The following is a 26522-nucleotide window of genomic DNA, read 5'->3' as shown; positions in this document are numbered from 1 at the left end:
TTACAGAATAGGAAAAACTGTAAGTTCAAGCCAAGAGTCTGCAATTGCACAAAGCAAAATAACCTATCCAAAATGCCGCTAAGACAAGGGAAAAGCACCCTCTAAAGCATACTGTGACCTTTCAGTGAGATGATATCCAGTCAATTACATGGCTGCCATGGAACTCCGACTCTCTCAGTGATGTTGGTGGCACATGACCTTAACAACAAGGAGCCATTTAATGTTAAAAAAAAAAAACAAATCCAAAACAACAAAACCAGCCAAAATCAAAACAGCTGTAGGACAGCAAAGGGGAGCATCATCACAGTGCAGAACAGTGAAGCAGGAAAAAATGTGTAAAAAAATATAAAGCTTACATCAACAATGCTGACTGATAAAGGAGGAAGAATTTAAAGAGAAAAAAAATAGCTGGAATAAGGAAAGAGACTAGAAGCCAAAGGCCATGCCAGTGCCAAAGCACAACAAAGCTTTGACATGGCTGTAATTTATTCAGAGGGCACAACAATGCAAGGGATCAGAGCTTTATCCTTTTTTCTGGACTTGCTGCATTTTCCTGAGTTTATTTCCTCTGTTGCCACATCACATGTGTGATGTGTTCATCATATGTTCAGCTCACCTATCCTTAGAAGTCATTGGGGAAGTCAAAGTCGTGCCAGCAGGAGCCAAGGGCTGTGCTGAGCTGGATGTGCAAAGGATGCCACAGGCAAGCCCAGAAGCTGCAAGACAACCCGGATTGTGCAGCACAAAAGCTGCTGTGGGGTGGCTCTGGAGGACTCACAGGCCACACACAGGGCTGAAATCCTTGTCATGGTGAGCTCTTACCCTTTCCAAAACACCCTTTGAGAAAATGCCCGTGCCAGCCACAGCGTTGTAGCCGCCAAAGTGCCTTATGTGCCAGATGTTCAGCATTTCACCAGTGTTCCAGTTTAGTGGTGTGCTAACAAATGAAACCACACATCAAGTCAGATGCTTACAGTTTACTTTGTGTAGAGAGACCTTTAAAAGCAGCTTGTTTTCAAAATCTGTAGGCAAACATGAACAGCCGACAATTAGAAATGTGGTTTTAGAGTCTGTGGGGATCTCTATTGAGCCCTCATCTGGGAGCTGGGAACAACAGATAATGCCAGAGGGGGACGAGCAAAACTATGGATGAATTTACTCTGTGTAGCCTGATACTGTGAAAGCAGGTGCAGTGACATGTCTTCATTATTACTTAATCTTTCCATCTTGTAGATATAGGGACTGGGACAATGATGGGGATTGGAACTGTGGTCCAGAATACTCAGCTGAGATAATCTAATTTACTTTAGTGTCTGCATCGGTATTCAAACTCAGTTGCTCATGAAGCAAAACAAGAAAATACATTTTGTCCCTTTTCTAAGCCATTTCTTGGCTGTTTCAATTATTTAACTAAGCTTCTCAGTGAAAATAAATGCCAAAACAGCTTTGCAGAAACCTTCCTTTCAGGAAAAAAAATTTAAAAAATAAACCACTGAGCACAAAAACATGAAAAAAGGCAGAAAGATGAAAAACTTATTTCATTCCAAGCATGGATTGACTGCATATAAATTAATCATACTACATAGGGAAGGGAAGAGCAAATCTCCCTGAGATATAATAGTGTCATGTATCACAAAACAGATTCAGGGCACACCATGGTGGAACTGAGCATGAGTGACAGCAAAGGTGCAGTGCTGTGGCAAATGCATTTATGAACTTAAAAAGAAATAAATCAGCATTTCTGGATAATTACCTCTGAAAAGAAAAGAAAAAATAACTGCAGTACTTAATAGCATCAGCTGCAGTCAGTCTATGGTGGAGTGCTAATGCTTATGATGAGGGAGGGGATGCTCTGCTTCCTACAGAGATCGAAGAAATGATGAGGATACAACATGAGAAGAAATACAAGAAGATGATCTGATAATCAGGAAGTAATAAAATAAGACAAAGATTAAAAAAAAAAAAAAAAAAAAACAAAACGTTCAGGTGATTTACTGATTTACAGAAAACAAAATCTCTTATTTTATAGTGCCAGATTTCTATTTCTTATCATTTAAATCAGAAGACGATGCTTTATCTTTTTAATCCAAGATAAGAACCCTTGTAATGGCACTGTAATGGATATCAAAGAAAGGAGTGTCAAGACCAATAAACATTGTCACAGAGACAGAACTGTAGACAAAGCAGGATCCCAGGGCATCTTCAGACCCTAGGACTACTTTGCCCTAAGTTAAGAGAAGCCAGGCAGGATTTTACTCAAAAATTAAACCATTACTCTCTCCAACAGAAGAAAAACAAAAGCAAACAAAAAAAAAAACCCAAACAAAAAAAACCATCCAAATAGATACATTTTCATAACTAGCTGCTGCTCCCAACACTTTTTTGCTGGGCATGTGGTCATTGACAACACACCACTTACACCCTTAGTTTACAAATCATCTCCATGTCAAACATCATCCGTGAGCACAAAAGCACAGTGGATGCTGTGAGTGTGAATAAAATATATCTTAAGCATCCCTTCTCCTGCTTCTGTTCAATGACTTTTAGGAGAGGTAGGCTTCCTGGACACAAAATTACTAAAATGCAGCCTGAGGATATATTTTTTCCACCTACAGTCTTATATGTTTTACTTTGGAGGAAACTTCATCAATACTTAACACTCAAAGACTTGACATCAAGAGAACTGCTGCTCTATGCCTTATGAAGTTTTTTGGGGTAGAGGAAGGTTCCTCCATTACCTTTTTGAAGCTCAGCGGTAGAAAACTGAAGCTATTGTTTAATTTGTAAAGGCAATTCTACATTTACAGCTGTGCAAGAGAAGGAAAAAGAAAAAAAAAAAACAATGCCTCACTCTGAGCTTGGTGTTCTCGAGATACCACCAGAGTATCAGTGGAATTTCTGAGTTAAAAGAAATCCCATGAGATAAGAGACTCAGTTAAACACAAGGAACTGCAGTGGTTCCTCTGTGTAAAGGTACAGACCTGCATAAAGGAAACAATGCATGTGTAACCAGCCAGCTTGCAGTTTGTATTTGCATTTCATCAAAACTCAGAGCTCCTTTCCAGCACAGCAGGCAGTTAGCTTGCCCTAATTACTGCCAGGGAGACCCAGATGCTTTTGTCAGCTCTTCAAGCACGGAGAAAGATTACCAGCAGGCAAGCCAGCCATAGGATCAAGGACGGCTCCTAACAGGAGGCTTGTGAGAAATCCTCTAATACTTATGTTCTCCACCAAATGGAAGAAATCTAAACACTTTATAAATCTGAGATCAAGCCAGACTATTCATACACAGGATTATCCTCCACGCTGAAGAAACAAACACAAACATGATCAGTTAAAGACAGAGCTATTGCAACAAACTTTTTTGGTGTGATTTTTCCAGATACAAAGCAGTGCCTTGAGCAGATAGGAAGGCACAGCCATTCAGCAGATGTGCCTGCCCACCAAAGGGAGAGGATGTGACAAAAATATGTGGGGTCCAGCATCTCCCACTCTTTGGTGTGGGTTCAACCTCTCTTCCTGATTCCAGTGGCAGAGGAGGCTGGAGCCCAAAGGATTGCAGCCATTTTACCTACACAGATAGTCTGAATGAAGTAAAAGCAATTACTATTTTTCACATTTTGAAATTACATGGAGAGGATCCTCCATTCTCTTGCAAATTGAATTTCACAAGCTTTCAAAGCAATTTGGCTTAAGCTTGAGAAATAGACTCAGCAGCAGCTTTTTATCCAGCAGTGGTGGGGGAGGCCAGTGCCTCTTATCACTGATTTCAGCAGCTGGTTGAAACCAGCACAAATTCTCTATCACCATACAAAATACAATTACCTTTTTTACCCTCCTCATATGAGAGTAGAAAAAAAAACCTGTTTGTTTGAAAAACTAGGACTGCAGCTTAACCTGAAATACTTTCTTCTCTTCAGCTGTATGATTTTTTTTTTTTTAATGAAAAGCCTGATGAATGCAGTTCAGGGCTGTGTGCGTTGTAAATCTGTAACCATTTGCTGACTTTTTATATATGGTAAAACTCAACTGGGATCCAAGCTCTCCCCTGCCCTGTTTCTGCTGATTGCTGAATTTGAACTGGTCACTTGGGCAAAACAAGCAGAGCAATTCCTTCTCTCTAGCAAAAGTCAAAGTGACACTCTAGTTAGAAGTTAAATATTAGTGTTATTGACATTATGTTGGGAGTTTCATCCTCTTTTGAGCAAAAGAGCAGAAAATCTGGAGGGAGAGTCTTCCAAAAGTTTTGAGATCCTGCCACAAAAGCAGCTAAATTGGCTTTATAGGCCTCTATGTAGGCAACTGTGTCGCGTCCCACATGACTTCAAACAATGTTCAAGTTCCAGCAATATCTGAATCAGAACATTTGTTCAGCAAATTAAATGCACTGCCTGAGATGGTAAAATATTATTCAGGAAAAGAGAGTCTTATCCAAGCACAATTCTATTGCTCCTAATTTGTCCTGTGTAAAAGAACACTGACTTTGGGCCTAAATCTTTGCTCATTTGCAGATGCCATACACAGCACACAATATTAGGGTCTACCTGACTAGCTGGTGGTTAAGGATGGACTGCAAACCCAGGTGGGTCACTGTCTCTTTGCCTATTTTTCATTTGAAACTCTCATCCCAAGAACTCTTGCATTCTTTTCTTTTTCCTTTTTTTTTCTCACAACAAGAAAATTAGAATTTTGCAACTCACATTCTCCTCTCAGCTACACTGATGCCCTTAACTGAAGTCAATGGGGTTGTACCACAGTGACTGAGAATTTGGCTTGGTATATGAAACAGTTATCAAACAGGTTTTTTTATTTGCCAGAGTCAAGGATCTTGTAAGCAAAAAAAAAAAAAAAAAAAAAGAAAAAAAAAGAAAAAAAAAAAAAAAGACAAAATTAAGAATTAGCTGTTTGGCTGCTTTCAATGGTACTAATAGCTATTTTTTCCTTTGAGAAACAAATCCTCTCAGAGAAACAAACATTTAAGTGCTATGACAATACTAAGAAACTTGTCAGCACAGCCCAGGGAATTTCCTCTCTAGTTCACTATTTGCAGTTTCCTCTTGGTCAAGAGTGGCTGCAAGTTGTTCCATGTGATACCTGCTGCAACCCTCTGTGCCTTCAATGGACCTTTGCACCCCAGTTCCCAGAGCACAAGTGAAAACCAGCATTAAATGAGAGATTTGCTGCCAGCCTGGGCAGAAAAGGACTGACATCACTAGTAGCATCAGCCACTTTATCCCAGTTCTTTGTCAAAGTCGGGGATGGAAACTTGGAGAGAGCCATCAAAGTTTGTACTGGAGAAAGTTATACCAAAATTTTTATTATGCTAAAATATTGGCATATCTGAGGTCTGCTTTTGTTTATGGTTATGTATATTCATGTTTTATGTGCTAGCACCCTGAATCTTCTTAAGCTTCACCAAAACTCTTATAACTATAGGATATTCAGGATATTCTAAGAATATTAATTACTCCTATCTGACTTCTCAGGGTCTTCATTGTCCAAACTTCATCTTTACAAAGAAAAGCCTTGCAGCCCTTAAATACCTTCTATTCAAGATTCCACAGATCACTCCTCTCCCACAGGAAGTTAAATACAGGCTCTTGAGGCAAATATGTCAGCAGATTATGTAGGAAAACAATCTGTCAATTATTCATCTATTTTTAACTGTCAGTAGTGTGGTACAGCAAGTGGAAAGAAAAGGAGGAGAGCTGACAAAGTAATGAGCCATCTTTTCTAAAGATCACCAGTAAATGCTCTGCTGGCCACAAAGAACCACAATTAAGATCATGCTGACATTGATAATTAATGAGTCATTTAAAACCTGCAAATCAGAGTACACTTTGCATGCCCTATCACCTGTGGGTGAGATTTTGTAGAATGTAATTCACAGGTGCTCTGCTTGGATAGAAATGAAGCATTTCATTCATTTCAAATTTTCACTGTTACAGAAAAGTGGCTGAGATATCAGAATCACTGCTCATGGCACATCTTAATTAGAGAGATGAAAGAAAACAGAACTTCCTCTGTAGGGAATGAATGAGAACTGACTGAGATTTTACCTTTAGCTTAGACCTAGGTTAAGACGGCACCAGAACAGACATAATTATTTCTAATTTCAAGGAACGACTTGATTCAAGAAAACACTTGAAAAGAACATGTTTAAAACCCTTCCAATCCCAGCATTTACTTAAGAACACGTTTAAAGAAAACACATATATTTAAATACTATCTTGAACTGGAATTCCTCTACATACTGAAGCCCCACAAGCATTATCTGAAAAATCTCATGTATCTTACTCATCAACAATAGATTTTATAAAATTTCCTTTTACACTACTGAAAAAAAAAAAACCAATTTCCATGATTACAGCCAATAGTCAGGAAATGCACCATTACAGTTCTATCTTACTGTTAGTATTTCTAAATAAAATTGTGCTCACACTGTGACTTTCACCTCTGCCACTGCATTTTTCGCTTCTCTGAGACCAAGGAATGCCAGCAAGGAGTTTTACTCTGAATTCCTATTTTCTCCCATGGGCATATGGACTCTCCTCATTCCCTAAGTGAAACACCTGAATACACTTCATGTAATATTGATCTATTTTTCTTTCTTCAAAGGGAGGAAAAACCCTTTGGCTCCATCTGCCTAGGTCATGTGAGTAGAGTTTTTTACTGATGACCTTGCCTTGACATAAGGTAAACTTGCCATTTGGTTTGGGTTGTTAGACACCTGAACATGAGAACAATTTGCAATGTAATGAGCAAAATTTGATGAGCAAATGCATGAGCAAAATTTGCAAGTAATAATTCTGTGGAAAACGTGCTTAAACCCTGAGTACAAGCTGAAATATGAACAGTTATATATTCAAAACAGCAGAAATAAAAAAAGAAATAAATAAAAGAAGGCACACTGTATTACAAAACCATTCTTGTTGAGTTATCCAGCTCATTTTACTACCAACCCAGGACTCTAGAGGGAAAACAAGAATACACCTCTTCTAATGTTCAACTCTAAGCTAAAATCAAACCTAGTTGTTTTTTCAACAATGCTGAAACTTCCACCTACTAAGATGAACAACGTTGCTCAGCGTTCATCATTATTATTTTAATATTGCACTAGAAATAAAATGGAATTGCCATATGGTGGAATTATCATGTCAGACATCTGTTACCTCCCTCTTATGGAAAAATAAAAAGCACTTCAGTCTATTCACAGGCTAAGCAAACTGATAGCTATTATTAATTTATAAAGATATTTATTCAATAAAGATAGGATTAAATTAATTGTAGGATTTTCTTTAGAGGCTTACCTGCATAACACTAAAAACACAGATAACGTTCTCTATTTCTGTGTGGACTCAGCACTACAAAAACTATTGCAAAATTTTGAATATTGAAGTCAGTTAAGATTGCAGAGGAGGCACTGCCTCAACAGATTTGCAAAGCTTTTCAAACAGTTGACTGAAAACATTGGGCTGATCTCAGCCATTTACAGGTTTATGTCTAATTAGATGAACATGATACACACAGAACAATTTTCAAACACTGGTCTTATTTTGATTTTCATTTTAAAACTTTCTCTTTTGTTTTTTTAAATTTGCCTGTACTTAACTATGAGGAATAATAATCTTAAAAAATCACACAGAAATAGGTTTGAAAAGAAGTCTTTCTTTTTTATTCTCGGTATGCTGCTGGTAAAAATTGAAAAACTATTTTTGGTCATCAAAAATGATTCTTCCATCAATCATTGGGGAAGGCAATAACCACATCCTGACCTCTTCTCTCCTGCATGTGCTTTTAACCATGACTGTCATTTCATAAGGAAAATAACAAAACTGCCTTTATGCCTCATTTAACTATAATATTTTGCCATTTTAATCGCTTTAGAAAATATTATTTCTAAGATTATTCCCATGTATGGTGACATAAGCAACCATCACCCATCCTAGGGACAAAAAATGTTAATATCATTATCAGGGAAACATTTTAAGCATTCATGCTATCCTAGTTACAATTGGACATCACCTCACCATAAAAATGTAACAAAAAAAAATATGTTTATACACTCAAATACGTACGCAAATACTTAATTTTTAGAAGGCAACACATATCTAGCTACCACTGCCATCCTACCCTGTGGGATATGAAGGTATTGATAATGCTTTGGTATGGATTACATCAGTTAATTACCAAGTCCATCACACCTACAGAAAATGCATTCAGACTGTCATGTTTAATAACTCTGGGAGCCTGGAATTAAGCAACTAAATCTTCGTATTAATGTAAGGAATTATCAGCTTCTCTGAAGGCATTAAGTCTAGATGGATGTCCCTAAAACATTCAGTAAAATTCCCAGACACTTAATTTTAGAGAATTTGTGGCCTCGTGAAACATGGAGACAGGATCTACGCTCATTTTTCCAAAATATAACCTGAAATAGACATAAAGAAGGGGGAATATTTCTCTTTGGAATTTATTAATACTGGCACATTTGTGAAAATCACAAGAGAATCTGGACAGGAAGAGAAAAGCAAATGATCTATTAGTCAGTGGAATCAGCTACAGCTACATGGACATCAGAACCTCACTCGTGCTGTTCCCAGCACCCTCACAGCATCACTCAGCACAGATAATGATGTCCTGCTTTAAAAACCTGAAAATAATATGTAACTGTCATGTGAGATATGGCTAAGGCCATTTTTTATGACTTCATCCTTTTTTTTTCTAATTCATGTCAGAATCTTCTCTGAATTTATAGTATTATGCTTGGAGCTGAGGAAAAAACCTGCAAGCTGATGACTATTTCAGAGGCCCTGTTAACCCCTTCAGTCTTTCCTTTACATAGGATCCACCCACAAAGCCCCAGACATTTAATATGTGGCTGGATTTAACGACCTAACAAGATAACACAGGACCTTCAAGCCTTTTGTTCGCCTTGTGAGCCTCTTTCCTCTGGGATGTGAGGGAATATCAGCACCATGCAATCTCTTCACTCAGGCTTCCTCCCCCATGGTTTCTGCCCTTTCCAGAACTACTTCTGCCTGCTACCTGTTCTCCCAAAACCTGGTACTTGCACCACCGTGTTTTCAGAGACAGACACAACCTGAAGTGATGATGTATCTGAACACATCAAAGACAAGAATGGATTTGATCCTCAGCCCATCATCATCTCACAGCTGGGAAGTGCTTGGTTATTTATTGATGGGGAGAAATATATAATCAGAGCTTCTGGAGTGGACTTTAAGAAAAAGGCTCCTATTTCTCACCCCATGCTCCTATGTACTTCTAGGAGAGAGTGGTATAGTTGGATCCAAGGAAAAATTTCTATTCTTCTCTCCCTCAATGCAGATGCCCCTGCCCATCATTTATGTTCCCTCTTTGGAGAAACTGGCAGGTCTCATAGCTTTCTTCCTTAAGTCCCTTTGGAGACTTTACTGCTCCCCTTCAGTAAAAAATTTCCAATTTAGTAGCTTCATCTGGCTTTTAAAAATGTGCATATCTGTGTGTCTGGGTGTGTATAAATATATGTGTGTGCTTGCGAAACCATACTGCAAAAAAGAGACATTTCAACAGAGGTTCATTAAGTGAAAGGAAAACTATGCAAAGAGATAAACACTGCATGCAAAGTTATTCATAACAGAATTGCAGATGTTCTAGGCAAAGAGCATCAAGACATAACACTTAGGAAGTATCTAACTCTGAAGTAATGCCAGCATATAAACAAAACATAAGTTTCAGCTGTTTGAATCAACTGTTGATTACTGAATGAAAACAAATATTTAAAGACAAGTTTAGCTAACAGATTAAATTAAATAACTCAATAAATCACAAAGTACTTATTGAGTTATTCAGGATAGATATAGGATGTTGATACTACCCATGGGGAAAAATAGAGTTTTGAAGAAACCTTCTATAATAAATTAACTGAATGTCCCAAGAATTGTTTGATTAAAGAAAATGATCTGCAGCCTGTGAGGCAGGCATGCCTGTGAAGGAAGATTTGGTCTTAATAACTGTAAATGAGCAGAAAGGTTTCTCACATTGCTGTCACCCTTGTGTTTAGAAGAAATTTTCAGTATTTAATGCGGTTGTATCACCTACATTTTGAAGAGCTCTGATACATGCTTGATGTTCAACAACACATCACACAACAGACTCTTGTAATCAGATCCTTGCCAGCCACACATAAAAGCAGGTTGCACGCTGCAACTTGCAGCAATTAGCCTGATTAACTAGATATGGAAAGAAAATTCATCTCCCATGTGCTGTGGAAACCCTTGGAATCCACTGGCTGGCTGCCAGCAGCAGGAATGACCCTGCTGCAGTGCGCTGCGGGGGCTGCAAGTGTGGCAGCACTTGGAAGAAGCTTTGTCGTGGCAGGGTGCCTGCTCTGGGCTCTCACCACTCAGAGAAGAAGGTCTCACCCTGACTCAATTTGCTTTTCTTTCCCTCAGCTCTCAGGAATCGCACACAAAGGAAACAGAATGTATTATTCCACGCTTTCTGAAAGGAAATTGTGTGAGCCGAGCTTGTAAAACACACACAGCACTTCAATCATAAAAATGCACCAAAGGAAGTGGTTAACGAGATCTTCAGGCTTAGCAGGGCTCCAGAAAGTGATAAGGGGACTGAACGACTCTTACTTTCTTTTCACAGGAGAACAGAAGCTCTGAGACACAATACCAGGATTTCTATCCTTCAAGGCTTCTGAGAATCAGTGACTGTAACACACCCAGCCTTTTTCAGCCACCCCAAATGCAGAAAAATGCATTACAGCCATGTGATGGTGCAGTTAAGGGTCACCAGCTCAGCACCAACCTTTTTTTCCACCTGGGTTATACAATCCCATCTCTGTGTAATCCTAATGTTTATTTAGTGTGCTGGCAGGCACTGAGAAGGAACAGTGGAAGGCACTGCTCCTCAAACTCTCAAACTGGAGAGTTTGAGAGAGATCCAAGCATTTCTTCATGTGAGGATCCTTCCTAAGAAAAGAGGTTGACACAAAGAGTGTGACTACGAGGGAAATATTTTCCACCAGCAACAAATCACTGCTAAATTTGTTGTTTGTTCAGCAACAGTTTGATGCTGTCCCATGTTATGCAAAGGGATGGTTTAGAAATATTACTCTCCTAACATGACATGAGCAACTTACTAGGAATAAAGAAAGGCAGCACACTATGAAAGAACATTGGTACCAAGATGACTGCTCTACTAAATTTCACCTTATTTAAAAATGGTAATGTGTCAGAATTTGAGACTGGATAAGATTAATCTGGGTTAAAAAAAACCATAATAAAGCAAATTGTTATAAATTAACTCGGTCATTTAAACATGAAAGAACAACAAAATTAAAGCAGCAAGTGGCCTGAGATCCTTTTCTCTCCAACTGAACTTAAAAAGAATTTTTTTTGCAACTAATTAACCAGCAATTTAGGCAAGCATCTTGCCATTCTTTGGATTATTAACACTGCTGTAATTTCATTTACAAGCAGATTTTTTTTCCCTGTGTGTATACAACACAGGGGGTAGTTTCAAAGCAGTGCACAAGGTTTTAGATATATCCCACTGGCTGCACAGAAATTCCATGGTTTGGGTTCCTTTTGGAGGGGCTGGAAACCCATCTCACCTGGATGGTTCCTCGTGAAGGAAATCCACAAGAGAGCCAAAGACAAACCAGAAGTCTTTTCTGGATTGTGCAGTAGGAATGAAATAGCATTGCTGACCATGTTCAGATGTTTCTGTGCCTGCAGTTTTCCATGCAACTGGTTGGGATTTGCCTTTAGTGCTCCAAAGAACCTCTATGAACTATTTCTTTCCAACAAATGCCAACAACAACAAACAGCAAATCTTATCCTCTGAGCTTGGTACAATTAAGGATACTGTTTGAGCATTTATATATTAAAGTGCTATATGATAAGATTTTCAAAAACATTGATAAAATATAGAAACATTAATGAGTCTGAGGAACTTCTGAGAAACTCATCCTAAGCACACACACACACTTTGTTCTTTTTCATCTTTACTTTTTAAACACAAAGCAGAGGAACACCTGGCTCTGCAATATGCAACAGGAGACCAGGATGGGTGCCAGAACTCACACAATTCAGATTCTCTGGAAGCTTAATATCCTTGAGATCTTTATGCTGAACCAGATTTGACTGAATTGGTCAATGAATGCAATATTTATTGAGAGGGACAGACAGACAACCATGAGATTCTGTAATACTTGAAGACAATGAAACAACGAGCCAGTTCAAGAGGCAGTTGTACTGAATTTTCTAAAGCCACCCTATTTACAGAACTCCAGTACTCCAGCTGAAAAGCCAATATTCAATATGGAAATATTTTGCATTAAAATGGGAAAATCTAATGTGATCAGGTAGCAAATATTAAAACAAAGATTGATAAGTTTAACGTTCAGTGCCCTTTTTTCAATTTATTAGACATCTTGAGTGCCAGTGATTTTGACAATTATGTTTTAAAACAATTAATTAAATTATCAAAAATCACTAGAAGAATCTTAAAATTCTTAATATGATTAAGAATTAATTTTAAACAAAAAAAAAGAACAAAAAAAAAAAAAAAAACCCAAAACCAAAGAAACCAACCCCCCCAAAAAAACCCAAAAACTCCCAAACAAACAAACAAAAAAACCCAAAACCAAAAAACCCAAGGAAAAGTGGAAGGGTTTCACGCACCTAGCTAAATTTCTGTCTACCTGCAATTGATACCTTCACAACTACCATTTTTCACAGAGATCCTACTGCCAATGAGATTTGTCCTGAACACTCAAATCTCCCAGACTCTGTCAGGTAAGGGACACGTATGGATGCTGAGCACTGGGACACTGGGAGCTGTGGGATTCACTTTGCACTAGTGAGCATCTGTTGAATCAAATACTCCTGATTTATCAGAGCCCTGGGGAAGAGCTTTGCCTGCTGGGGCTGATGAACCTTGAAAGCTGGTGTGACCATCCAGGGAAAGAACTGGAAGCAGATATATGAAAAGAACACAACTTGTGCATAGAAACAGGACTTTGCAAAGCTCACAGCACATAATTTTAAACCAAAATGGGTGGAAAAAACTCATCCTATTAATGTTATCTTCATTCATTTAATGATCAGTGAATCTCCATAAAACATGCTCACATTTGCTGTCCTGTGTAGAGGTCATGTGTTCAACAGCCATTCTTAAAATTGAACTCTTTCCATGGATAACCCCCCTGTTTTCTGCAGTGCTTGTTTTTATTTGGCAGGTGAAGTTCCTGAGCCAAGCCTGTCATTGTCCCTGCTACAATGAGTGCTATTTAAATCTGCTGCTTCAATATATGTAAAGAAACCTACCCTTCACCTGGTGTATGCCCTCCAAAGCAACTGACCAAATTCCACTTCATTGATTTAGTTCTGCCTGACCAAAAATCAGTGCCTATTGTTCCCAAACATGTAATCATCTCACAGTATAGAGCAGTTGCTGGCTAAGTGGCTTAGTGTTATTGATAAGAACAAGGAGGACTGCCAGGATATGTTATGGAAAATTTTAAAAAGCTATTTTGCACACAATTTTTAGAAATGGTTTCCAGTGCATGAGAGTAGAGGCTGGTCTGTGGATAGGCTGTCATAATCAAATCCTTAGAAAGGAATGAGAAATTAGTATATTATTCTTGATTTACTATCACTTCATTTATGATTTCCAGTTAATACAGATTCACAAAGCCTTGCCAAAGAGATACTAAAGGCCTGATTGGGCTTTCCTAATTCAAGCAAAACCCATTCTCTAAGTCCTTTTGAAGCCTTTCAGGCTTCTGCCAAGTCTTGCAATTTTTATTGCAAGCCTTGCAGTACTCAATGTTTAGCTCAACATTTCATCTCCTGGAGTTCTGCAACACCAGAATCTTTATTTTCAAAGATGTTTATCACCTTCATGACTGAAAAGAAAAACTTGCAAATCAGACTTTTTTAAAGTATTAAAAATAAAATGCAAAGAGAAGGAAGAACTTAACTGTATCATTTTGCTGAAAAACTTCATTGAAAGGTGATACTCTTAGAAGAAATTAATGATTTCTGAGCCTGAGTGCATACTTAAGGTTCCCTAAAAGTTAGCAACACATATTTTCATGTAACACAAGTCCTGTTCTCACAAAAATTAAGCTGGGGGTTTTCTTTCCATGCTCATAAGGGTTTGCAAAATGTTGAGCCTCCCTCCATGCAGTGTGGGGGGAGCAAAGGACCTTTCCATCAATCCTCAGCTCCCCTGCCAATGGCTGGGGCTTCCGCCAGGTGCCAATGGCAAAGTGTGGAGCACAGGAAACATCTCACTGCCCACCCAGCTGGTGCCAATTCTGCGCCAATGCTTGGCAGGAGATGCAGAATCTGCTGCAGCTCTGTGGTGATCCTGCAGCTGTCTGAAAAGCCTGGATAAAAAAACCACAGGGCAGTAAAATGTCCCTCCCACAATGGCTGTGAATCTGCACACTTGTTAACACTGAAACACCATGCTTGCTTCATTTCCCTCTTCCTCCTGCCTCCTGATTTCCTCTTTTTTCCCTTCCTCCTTACCTGATACCTCTTGTTTATTCTATGAGATACTGGAGGCAGGGACTCTCACTTCCTCTGTGTTTACCCAGTGCCCTGCATGGAGGCTGACAGCTTGGATGCCATTACAATCAAAGGGGGAGTAGGGGGGAGGATTTAAGGCACTAAGGAAAATCAGGCATTCACCTACTACTGACATTCAATAAGCTTTGAGTACCTTTCTCCCCTTAGAAAAATGTATATTTCCTAGTGCAATAATTAAGATGTCTGTCATCACCAAAACACCCATTGTTAAAATATTTCCAAGCTGGGAAAACCTTCTTTTAGAGTCTTCAGCAAAAAGCATTTCTTTCTCAGAAGCACTAAGACCTCCTTCATCTAAAATCATGCACAACAGTATTCAACACACTTTCTGGAAGTCCCATGTGGATCTTGCATCATATATTGCTTTTGTTAATATCTGTGAGGGAGCAGAGACTCCATCAATTAAACATTGTAGGTTTTTTAAAAGAACCTTTCCTATAAATAGAGATTTAAATGATCTTCTTTAAGTATTGCAATCTTTAATTTAATTCAATACCTCTGCAAATGGAGCAAACAATCTCTGACTGATTAGATCATTTGCTTCTATTCTATTTCAGCCATGCACTGGTTTGCAGTAATGTAAGGTTTTTTTCATTAGCAATTGCTGTTCAGCTGCATATTTTCCTCAGTAACCTAATTAATGCTGGAGAGGTAACTTTTCTTCTTGTGCATTACCATATGTCAGTGTAGTTGACACGTTGCAGAGGTTATATATAAGCAAAAATCAGGAAAAAAATATGTAAAGGATAAAAATGAAAGAGAATGAAGAAATCAAAGGTGAATTTTTTTTTTCATGACATGGTGAGTGCCTTCATGTCCAGTGACATTAAGGTGGAAAGTGATTACTCAGCACCCTGCAGGACAGATCCATGGGAGCCCTATGGGTCACAAGCTCAGAAATTATTATATCCAGGTAGAATAAGAATGAAGAGATTATGTCCCTAAGGTGATTCAGTATCTTCCTAGGTCTTTGTGGCATGAGTAGTATAGCATCCTGCAGACAAATTTCAGCTCTGACTTTAGGATGCTATGAATCTCCCAAAATCAAATCAAGGCCTAATGGCAAACTGTGCTCCAGTGCAGTCCCTGACTAATTAAGTGTATGAAATGACACACAGAGATTCTACCAGGCAGGACATTCAGACATAGATGAAGTCAAGAAGGGCTCATTTGTACACTCAGAATGCCCCAAGTGCTGCAGTGATATTATCATGGAATTCTTTCCTCATAAATGTTGCTTTCAGGCTCCTAAATCAGGAGCTTCCCATCAGATGCATGAAGCCCTTGCCCCAGCCAGGCTAACAGGTGAGAGAGGCTGATCAAAACTTTCACATTCAAAAACTTTCACACAAAACTTGGTTTGCAGCCATGCTCTGCACCTCTGGGAGGTCCTGGAGCCTGCTGGAAGCTCCTCGGGGTGGGGAATCAAAGAGCTCATGGCATTTTGGCACAGCCACTTCAGCCAGAAAGGGATGAGGAAATGGCACAAATGCCTTGAGGCCACTCAGCCCCAGTGGCAGTGAGCTCCTCTAAAAAACTGAAGAGATGTTCTGATAGAGTAAAAAAGGGCCGTATCTTATTTCAGGCCTAGAAACAGAAAAGCTTTGGAAAGTCATTTTGCCCAAATTGTTTTGTTTCCCCTCTTCAGAAAAATTTACACCCCACCACAGTTGTTAGCTTAAGAAAATTTTCTTCCAAAAATATCCCACTGGAAAATCTCAAAAATAAAAGTCTTAGTGGCTAAATATGCAAATAGTGTGTAAATTATACTGGGGAATACTCCCAGAAACTGAGGCCAACTGGCACAGCAATTATACCAGTAAATTCCTGCTGCCTACAGATCATGCAAGGTGACAACTGAGAATGGCCCCTGTGACATTTTTCCTCCACAATTGTGCCTGGGAGTAACATGAAAGAGTGGCAGAGGCCAACAGTATGCTGGGAACTGGAACAGCTAAACTTTGTTTAATTTTAATTTAGTAACATTAATTTACCTCAAATTATTTCACACCATGTGTGTGTTCTACATTTTAGAGACTTATTTTCCCTTTGGTAAATTTGGTGAAGTCTTAGATTGTGTTGCTGCAAATACTGAGGTCAGACTAGTTGGATAATAGAATGCAAGATACTATTTAAAACAGAATTAAGAACAAAGAAAATCTATTGCTATTTATCAAAACTCTATAACTCACTACAATAACTATTTAAAGCCTCCTGCAGCCTGCAAGTAAAAATGCTTTTGTTTTAAGGCTCATTTTTAACTTAAATGTACTGCTTCATGTTTACTAAATAACAATTTTTACATTTACTTTGCCACAGTTTTTGATCCATAGTACAAAGCATACAAAAATACTACAGACAGAAAAGCTGAAGTGTCAAATTTGATGCCCCAATTCACTCTGTGACTTGAGGTTTTGCACAGAAAACAGACAACCTGACCTCAGCCTCTGTCTAACCTGAATGTGCTTCATTCTTGAGCAAATGAACCTAATTCAGCACACCCTGTCTCTCCCTCATGGTGCTTTCTGTGTTCCTTGTCCTACTTCTGGATCTCAGGAGTGCAGCTGTCTGTCATGGCTTGGTGCCACAGTGGGCACACAAGCATGTGAACCAAAAGGACATTAGAAAAGCTTTTAGCAGTGTACTTTTTTTTTTCTTGGTTCGGTTGAGGGTTTTTTGTTTGATTTTGTCTCTTTTTTGTTTGTTTTGGTTTTTTTTAAGAAATAATAAATATTAAAGAAGTTTTGGGTTTTTAAAGTACAATGCCTGACTGCTGTTACTCAAGGAAATACACAAGATGAAGGTTAATTCATTCACATTCTTTTCTTCCCTCCTTTCCCAATAAGTAAATTCCCCCACATATTATACAGAGATCCTGACAAAACCTGAAAGCTATTTAATATATCACCAAATTCATGAGATGCAAATAACCTCAACAAACAATAAACAACAGCCCATGACTTGGAGCCTGAATCTCCCATGGTGCAGAGTGCTCTTAATTCCCCCTGCTGCCATTGCCTCTTGTGAGGAACACTGCCAGGGAAGATGATCAATCGTGGGGCTAGAGAAAGTGCTAATTCCCTCTTTTCCAGCCTCTTGCAACTTTTTGTCTTCACACCTCCTTCCTGTTCTCTCTTAAAACTGAGTCTCTTTTCTCTATCTCATGGATAAAGTCACCACTTCATTTCATTATCTCTAATTCCAGACATCTTGCATTCCTACACTGAAAGTAATCGATGTAAGCCATCAAAGGAAGAAAGGGTACTTAAAAATATGCACCACTATGAAGATGGATGGCAGAGCAATGTAACTCAGCACCAGAACAATCTGAACTGGTAGGTTTGCCTAATTTAGAAGAAAAGCAAAGCCCTCACTTTCCCTCAAAATGCTGGTGAGCATCTCATCCGTGAGATGTGTACGGTACAGAACTTTCAACAGGAACTCATGCATTTCTTTAAAGGGGGAACAATTTCATCAGCAGAGGGAATGGGACAAAGGAAGCCACGCTCAGAGGTGGGAAGACATTTGCCAAAGGTGAGGAAGGTGACTAACCTGACCAATGGGTTCTTTGGTCGGAGCCTTTCCTCTTCTGGCGGTGCTGGTGGCCAAGGTGGTGGTGGTTTCCATGACTGACGTGGACATCTCCGACTGCATGGCGGTGGCTGTGGACTCGGTTGTCATAGAGGAAGGCACTTCACCAACAAGTCTCACATTCCCTTCTATCATGATGTTGGCATCATTTTCTGCTGCCATATTCAGAACTTTCAAGCCATTGTAGTAAAGACCAGAGAGCTGGCCTTGGAAAGGGTGGCCACGTTCCTTGCCTCCAATTTTTATGGTTGCTTGGCTATTGAAGATTGTGAGCTGACGCCCTGTGAAGATAATATTATATACATGCAAAAATGTTGACTGTGAACGCTGTACTCTACACGAGTGATAACAGATTGTCATGGGGTGAAAAATGAGAGCAATAAACTATAAGAAAAGGATTTGACTCATAATTCATTGCTTTTTAATGAGGTGTCCATGAAATGCATAAATTTTGAGAGCGTTTGCATTTTTCTTAATTTACGACGTTTTGAGATTTATATGTTTTTTGCTAAAAGGCCAATCAAATATACTTGCAAATGTGTTTGGTACTACCAGATATACTCCTCTCCCTTTTACCTGAAAGCAGTGTTAACCTTTTGGTGTGTCTCAAGAATGCCAGGTTCTCTAATTCCTTAAAATAACGTTTTCTTCAAGTCTGCCAACATTTAAAAGTTTGTTTTTTTTTTTTTTTCCACACATAGAGCCTATAGCTTTATGTACAAATGAGTTTATGTATGTATAGACATATACAAATATGTATATACACACAAAGTTTATATATATGCCATCAAGTCACTAGGTCAAGTGAGTTTTAAAGAATTTATGCAGTAATTTTTTGCATCTTTATGTAAGTGAATATTTACATTTTTAATTAAATATTTCATTTTTGGAGTTAAATGTTTTATTTCCCTGGGAAAAAAGAAACACATGGTTTGCACTAAGTATCTCAGAAGCAGATTCAGAAATAGATGTCTGATTGGCTTTCAGCAAGGCTATCAATTAAAATAAAATATTTTAGATGTAAAAGCGGCTTCAGAAATGATACACATACCGATGGAGAAATCATGGCACATTTCCATTAAAACAGAGAAATCCTCAGCAACAGTACCACTCTTAGTAAATAGAATAGTCACTTTAGTGACTATTTGGTTTCTGCTCACAAAAAGCATGCACACAACTTTAAGATCTGTTTTAATTAGTGTTTGTTCCAAAATCCCCTTAGAAGGTTGCAAACGTTAAAGGGACTTCATTTTGATTGGCAATTCATATTGCCCACTATTTAAGACACCTACAGTTTAAACAAATTTTTTTCAGGACCATAATGAAGATATCATAACTACAGATATTTTTAGTTAATAATTTAGATGCTGGAACATGTAATATAATCTATGAATGATTTATAATTTTTGGTTAATGTTTGCTATGAGTACCTTCATAGATTGAGTTAGTGGATTATATTTAACAGTCCCTTTAACCTTAAGTTAACAGGGTAAGATTATTAAACAGCTGGTACTTCTAGAAATGTATAGAAATTATTATACAAGGTATGCAAATATTACTCTATATTTTACTTTTTAAAATTTGTTTTAATTTAGTTTTACTGAAATTTATTTTTTATGTTTATTAGTGTTACAATGAAGCACTACTTGGTTATGTTCAAATTATTTTTTTATTTGAAGTTTTAATCAATGTTTTTTACCTTTGTCGAGTAGCCATTCATCAACTACTCGACCAAGTCGATATGGAATTCGCTGTCTAGCAATCGCCAGGCGCTCGTTATCATTGTTTCCTTTAAAGTTTAAAGAGACATTTCATTGGTTAAAATCTGTAAGGTCAAAGGTTAAAAGTTAATACTTAAAGCTTGAGCTATACAGTTGCCACATGATTTTTTGAAATTTGGAATTTTAAAAAGTGCTACCTAGAACATTTCATGGTTCAGACTTTTCATTCATTCATTTATTTTATTTTAGCAAACAAAATTATTCCTATGTTAATTGAAAATTAGAAATCTGCATTTGAGCTAGGTTATTAAACTTATGTTATAGACAGACCCAAAAAACAAATTTAAACATCATCGAATGGCTTTACAAAAAAATGAGTTGACCTCAGGGTTTTGTCTTTTTTGATGTTTCTTATTAACTAGTTAAACATGTTCAGGTGAAACAGGTTTAAGTTTTCAAAAGACATCCAACCTCTCACTCCAGATTAGTCATTTAAAGAAGAAGAACACAACTCTTAATCACCATCTAAGGCACACTTACTTCTTCTGTCTAATAATAGTCCTGCTGTAACTTATTCCTAAGCAGAAAAAATACACATTTCTTCGATTCATTTAAATAAAATTCAGAGATTCAAATACATGGTACAGAACAGACCAGGGCATTCACAGTTTGTACATTTTCTTAAGACTTCTTGACAATGTCTTGAAGGAACACCAAGGCTTTGACAAAAGTGACTTGCTGAAAGGTAGCCTGGTTCTGAAACGTGCAAGTGCTTTAAAATTTAGCAAGAGGCCATCTGGGGTGGGGTTTCGTAAGTTAAGAACTAACCAGAACCCAGCAATGCAAAGGACAAACTTGTCATATTTGCCAACTGTATCTATTCTCAGTCAGTGCAGAGATCTCTGACTTCTTTCACTAAAACAGTGAGATAAAATAAGGCTGGTGCAGTCAGAAAAATAGCAGATGAGGAATAATTAGCGAAACACTTTAAATATTTATTTGCAATTTTAGTTTTTTGTGTTTGAGTGATATAGTTGTGATCCCTCAGAATACCACTTAGAAAGCTACTTAGGAGAATGGCAAACCTAAATATTTCCTTCAATATGTAGGCTTTTGGAGGCAGTTTAGACCAACAATGTATTTTTCTTTCATTCTATTGCTTCATATTAGTGAAGAATCTGAAAGATGAGCAAGATGGGTAAAATGCAGTCATTCATAAATCATGTCCAAATACAAAGTCAATCTTACTGGCTCAAATGTGCATATTTTCTTGTACTTCAAAACCCACCAAACCAACTAAGAAACCAAGTCCTGTATCTGCAGTGGAAATGTAAGCACACATAGTGCTCAGAAAAATATGCTCTTGAGCTAGAAGGACCCTACTGCTAACTGTCAAACAGAAATATTATCCAAATTCAGGAGATCAGTGTTGCAGTTTGTCACAAAATTACAAGCCATAACAGGCCTGCAGGGAAGAGTCAGTACAATAGCCCCCAAGAACTGCAAATGAAACCATGGTTGTTTTATGCAGATATTTATTCTACAGTGCTGAGAACTGCTATTTTCCATGTTTCATGAATCCCTTACTTGGTTTAGCATGGACATCATTCACCATACCAGAAGCTCACCTATTTGCTTTTGTGGAGATGGCCTTTTCTTGTGTCTTCCCTTTCCAATATATAATCATAAAATGGTTGGCATCATTGCAAGGGATGTTTGAAGATCATCTCTTCCCTCCCCTCTGCTATCAGTAAAGACACTTTTCACCAGATCAGGTTTCTCAAAGCCCATTTGACCTGACCTTGAGCCCTTCCAATGATGGGGCATATTGAGACAACCACAGAGGGTGGTTCCACAATTTCTCTGAGTAAATATGTGAACATCTAAGTGCATGTCATATTAAAAACTACATGGGCACATATGCATATATATAAAATATACACATTATGTTTGTATGTGCATTTCTCTCTGGAGACATGTTCTCAGCTTTTAGATGTATTTCCCATAAAACAGGACTGAAACATCCAACTTTTTACTGAAACTTTTCCTTTTGTACTTCTCCAAGAAAGTGAAAAGTTAGAATTAAACACATCACAACACAACCACTCTGATGATGTGAGAGTACAGAAAGTTTTAAATTTTTTTCTCCTGTTTTGATCTTTAAAATTGCTTTTCTTCATCCAGGCCTCCTTTTCTTTCAGCAAACTTCCTGTGACTGAATGGAAATTTGAGAAGTACCAGAAAAAAAACTCCATAAAAAGGTCATGTGACCAACACAAGGAAAAAAAAAAAAAGAAAAGAAAAGGAAAAAAATGTATGGTCTTACATGTTTCTGTTCTGGATTTGTATCTTCGATCAAAATATGTGTGTATATATGTATACCTAAACCAGTGAGGTAAAAATTTATATTTTCAGATAGTCAGTTACTTTTAACACATTTATTTTTTCAATAAGATATTTTGACAGTTTTTATTGAGGCTTTATCACTTGAGTCACTGAATAAGTGAGAGAACATCCTATTTCTAAATGGTTTCCCTAACTTACAGTTAATGAATCATGAGTTTAAGTTAGTGTTGCCTACCCTTTTTTTTTTTTGCTTATCTATATTTAAAAAAAAAATGGGGGAGTGGGTGAAACTCTTCTGTGTCATTTATAAGAAAGGCTAAGTTGTTCAGAAGAGGTCTGTGGGCATAAGGAATACATTAACATAATGGAAATAAGTCTCATGGATAGAGATCATCATTCACTCATCAGCTTCACGCGCGGTTACTCACTGGATGCCTTTCATGAACAAACTCTCTCTAGTTCCCAAAAGGAAATTATGGCTAAGTGTTCACAACTGCCTATAGTGGGGAGGCATTAAATTTTGTTGATTATTCACCCAGTGGGTGCAGATCAGGATCATGTTGTAAGAGAAGCCCCTGCAGCCCCCAGATGGGATCCTCAGTGCAACTGCAACTCTTTGTTGCAATTCCATGACTAACATGGGATTTATCCTAGGCAATGTCATCTCTCACTACTCTGCAGCTGCTCCAGAACATCTCTATGGTGATCCTGGAAACTCCTCTGTGAACTAACAGCATAAATTTAATCTCGGCCAGCTTATACATTTCTTTAAATTATTTCATTAAAACATACAATACGTATGGTTTCTGAGACTATTATAATGTGATTCTGTCAATAAATTATGTTTCATACTAGCTGCAGCAGTCCTGCACCACTGGGAGCAAAATTCAAATGAAAAGCAAGAAAATAACAATTTGATTTGTAAAGGTCACACAAAAAAATAATTGCTGATTACATTAGCCCATTCCTCATCAGATGAAAAGTGCACTGTGAAATACATCTCAATTTGACACTATTACGTTAGCCTAAATTCTTCTAGTATATAATATAAATGGAAAGGTTAGAGGGAAATGGTATGGAACTTATCTGGATTTAGTTTCAAGGAGAACACATGGATTTAGTAATGATGAAACCAGTAGACACATAACAACTACATGAAAAAAAATATTCACAGAACTGAAAATAACAGAAAATCCATCAAAAGCAACAAAAGTCCTATTTACTATATAACAAAAAACACACATTGTTTTAATAACTGCTTCTTCCCAATCATCTTGTTCGGGTCATACAACAAATCTGGATAGACCCAGTAAAACTGTATGCATTTCCCTCATTTTATAATCTCATCCCCAGTAGAGAAACCATAAATACTACAGACTGTTTTCCTCAGGAGTATTCCGTTCACGTTTTTCTACCTTCCTTTATTTATGCTTGTTTTTACCAATATGGTGAACCACAAGGAACTTCTTCAGTAAAAACACTTCCAAGAAGGCTAATAAATTTTTTTTCATGCTCTAAACAAACCTGCAACTTTGAGATTTTATTCTGTTACCCATCAGAAAAGATTAAGTGCTCTGGCAGGCACCCTTTCAATCGTAATTCATAAAAAAAAAAAAAAAAAAAAAAAAAAAAAAAAACAACAACAACAAAACAAAAAAAAAAAAAAAAAAAACCAAAAAAAACCAAAACAAAACAAAACAAAAAAAAAAAAAAAACCTGTGCCTAAAATTTAATTGTAGACAGCTATGTGCCTATCCAGCATTATTCTTCCAGGCTCTATGGCCAAGATTTCTTTGATTAAAAAAGCTGGGTGGAAATGATTCACTCAGGATGTGCACCATGACATTGTCTAACCTGATTGAATTCTAGATGGCTTCATTCTTCTGCCAAATACACAATATTTTGTCACAACAGAGTGTTAATTCCATACTGGCAGAAAGGCTTCAAGGGAATAACAATAATTCCAAAGAATCAAGGTAAGCAGAGAAGAGCAGCAAAGGTCAAATCTTTGAGTCAGAGTTAAATCTTGTGTCACAACTGAGAAGAAGCAGTCCAAAAAAACCCTTTAATCATACCTTTATATCTATAGGTCAGCTGGGACAAACCAACTATGTGAACTTCACTAATATGTATTTTATCCCTCCTGATTTATTATATTGTCAGGGCTGGAGTGTAATTCTATTTTGTGCTCTGAAATAAAGGTGTCAGTTATTGATGTGAAATAGCAGCATCCTTGAAAGGGAATAAGTAAGAAGGTTGAAAATCGTGAGTCTGTGAAGAGCAAGCTAGACTAGAGAGCATTTTCTTTGAAACAAACCCTTTAATAGAATACAAATTCACATTGTTAGTCCCAGTGATCTGTTAGGGAAATAAATAACAAAGTGTTGAAAGCAAGGTCTCTCTCCATTTATAAACAACTCTCTCTCCCTGGTTTTTCTGAATCATGACTCCCCTGACATCTTCAAGAGGAAGGCAGAGACCACATCACTCCTCCAGATGCAGTTAGGGATGAAATCTGACTGAAATTTCAGTTTCATGGCATGAGAGGAAGCCACAGCAGCTCAGGGTGGGATATGGGGGACAAATAGTTCACAAACAGTCTCACATAGCCAGGAAATTAAATCCCAATCTCAGTAATGTTCTATACTAAAGTTCTTTCATTGTGACAGTGGTCACAGGGGTCTTATGTTGAAGGAAGAGACGAGAATTTTGGCTCTATGTTCAGAAGGCTTGATTTATTATTTTATGATATATATTACATTAAAACTATACTAAAAGAATAGAAGAAAAGACTTCATCTCAGAAGGCTAGCTAAGAATAGAATAGAAAGGAAAGAATGATAACAAAGGTTTGTGGCTTGGGCGGAGAGTCTGAGCCAGCTGGGCTGTGATTGGCCATTAATTGCAAACATCCAACATGGGCCAGTCACAGATGCACCTGTTGCATTCCACAGCAGCAGATAATCATTGTTTACATTTTGTTCTTGAGACCTCTCAGCTTCTCAGGAGGAAAAATCCTAAGGAAAGGATTTTTCATAAAAGATGTCTGCGACACTTTCACACCATCCATTTCCATTACTGTGCACACATTGCACAGCGTGGGTTGCATGGGGTAGGCAAGAGGTCCAAGTTCAGCTCAGGAAGTCACTGTGTTAGTTGTGGACACTGCTCTGACCTCTGTTTTTGCTGACAGAATTGTCTAGCCAGTGCTGGATCCAGGAGTGAGCTCTGGATGGACCAGATGAAGGTGTACGTCCTTTCCTGCTGCTGAAAGATGTCAGGTCTCTTTGTAGCAGTGGAGGATGCAGTGGTCAGTCTTGAAGGTGTTGTATGAGGAGTTACATACCCAAAAGGCTGATTTGGGCTTCCTCCAGTGCTTGGAGGGAAGGTAGACACAGAGTTGCAGAATGTGACTATTTTGAACAAACCTCACCATCAGCTCAGTGAGAGGGTAAAAGTGAAAAGAAGCTCCTAAAGTAGAGAAAGAACCTGTAGCAAATAAATAAGAGTGCAGCTCTTCAATGCCTTACCTTCTCAAGAAAATTTAACCTATAAAGAGAGAAACCAACATGAAGTACCACTTTAAATTTTGAAGTGCCAAACCTGGCAAGTTCATACTAAATGACCATAATATAATATTACCCTTTACACCCTACAGGAATTCCCAAATTCCTCATAATGACTATTAAGCATCCAAAGAGACTATTTGCCCACAGAATGACTGATAGCAGTCTTCAAAGAAGAGTAAAATCTCTCACTAGGGGCTTATAGCACTGCTAAAAACAAAGTAAAACTCAGGTTTGCCTTTAAGATTACAATTACCACATCTATTGAAAGATGTCCATTTATCTTACAGACTGTACCAAAACATCTCCTTCACCTGTAAGCTCCTTATTTCACGCTTGAGTATTAAACAAAGCAAATAATATTTTTACAACTTTCTACAGGATTAAACTGTGAACTCTCATTAACCTCGCAGGGGGAGAAGTTGATTTCACTTCAAATCAACTACCTTCTGCCCTGTTCTTGTTTTTGATTATTTCTCACTGGATTAATTACTAATTAAATGAAGAGTGTGCTCTTCCTGACTCTCACTTCCTCACTATAATGCAGTGTCTCAGTTTGTGCAGTGTTGGATGGCTTATTTTGAGAGATTGATGTATTATATCAAAAACAAGCAAGAGAAGATGAAAAGCAACAAGAAGCAGATAAGAAAACATAAGACTTGTTTGATAAATTAAAGGTCATAT

General features: G+C 37.8%; 1 protein-coding gene across 33 annotated transcripts in view; it reads right to left on the bottom strand.

The window, feature by feature from the left end:
- The window catches only part of NRXN1 (neurexin 1), a 681183-nt gene that overhangs the window by 77376 nt on the left and 577285 nt on the right, over nt 1–26522 (bottom strand). For 21 of the 33 annotated variants that reach the window (XM_058019627.1, XM_058019629.1, XM_058019633.1 and 18 more), the window contains 2 exons: nt 19906–19995; nt 18168–18487 (listed from right to left, as the gene is read on the bottom strand). In XM_058019627.1, coding sequence (XP_057875610.1) covers nt 18168–18487; nt 19906–19995 — 410 coding nt within the window. The remainder of the gene's footprint in view (nt 1–18167; nt 18488–19905; nt 19996–26522) is intronic. The other 12 variants (XM_058019648.1, XM_058019649.1, XM_058019651.1 and 9 more) reach the window with 1 other exon arrangement.

The sequence above is a fragment of the Melospiza georgiana genome, chromosome 3 (assembly GCF_028018845.1).
Source record: "Melospiza georgiana isolate bMelGeo1 chromosome 3, bMelGeo1.pri, whole genome shotgun sequence".
Taxonomy (NCBI): domain Eukaryota; kingdom Metazoa; phylum Chordata; class Aves; order Passeriformes; family Passerellidae; genus Melospiza; species Melospiza georgiana.
Note: the sequence above shows the minus strand (reverse complement) of the source record. Positions and strands in the feature narration are given on the sequence as shown.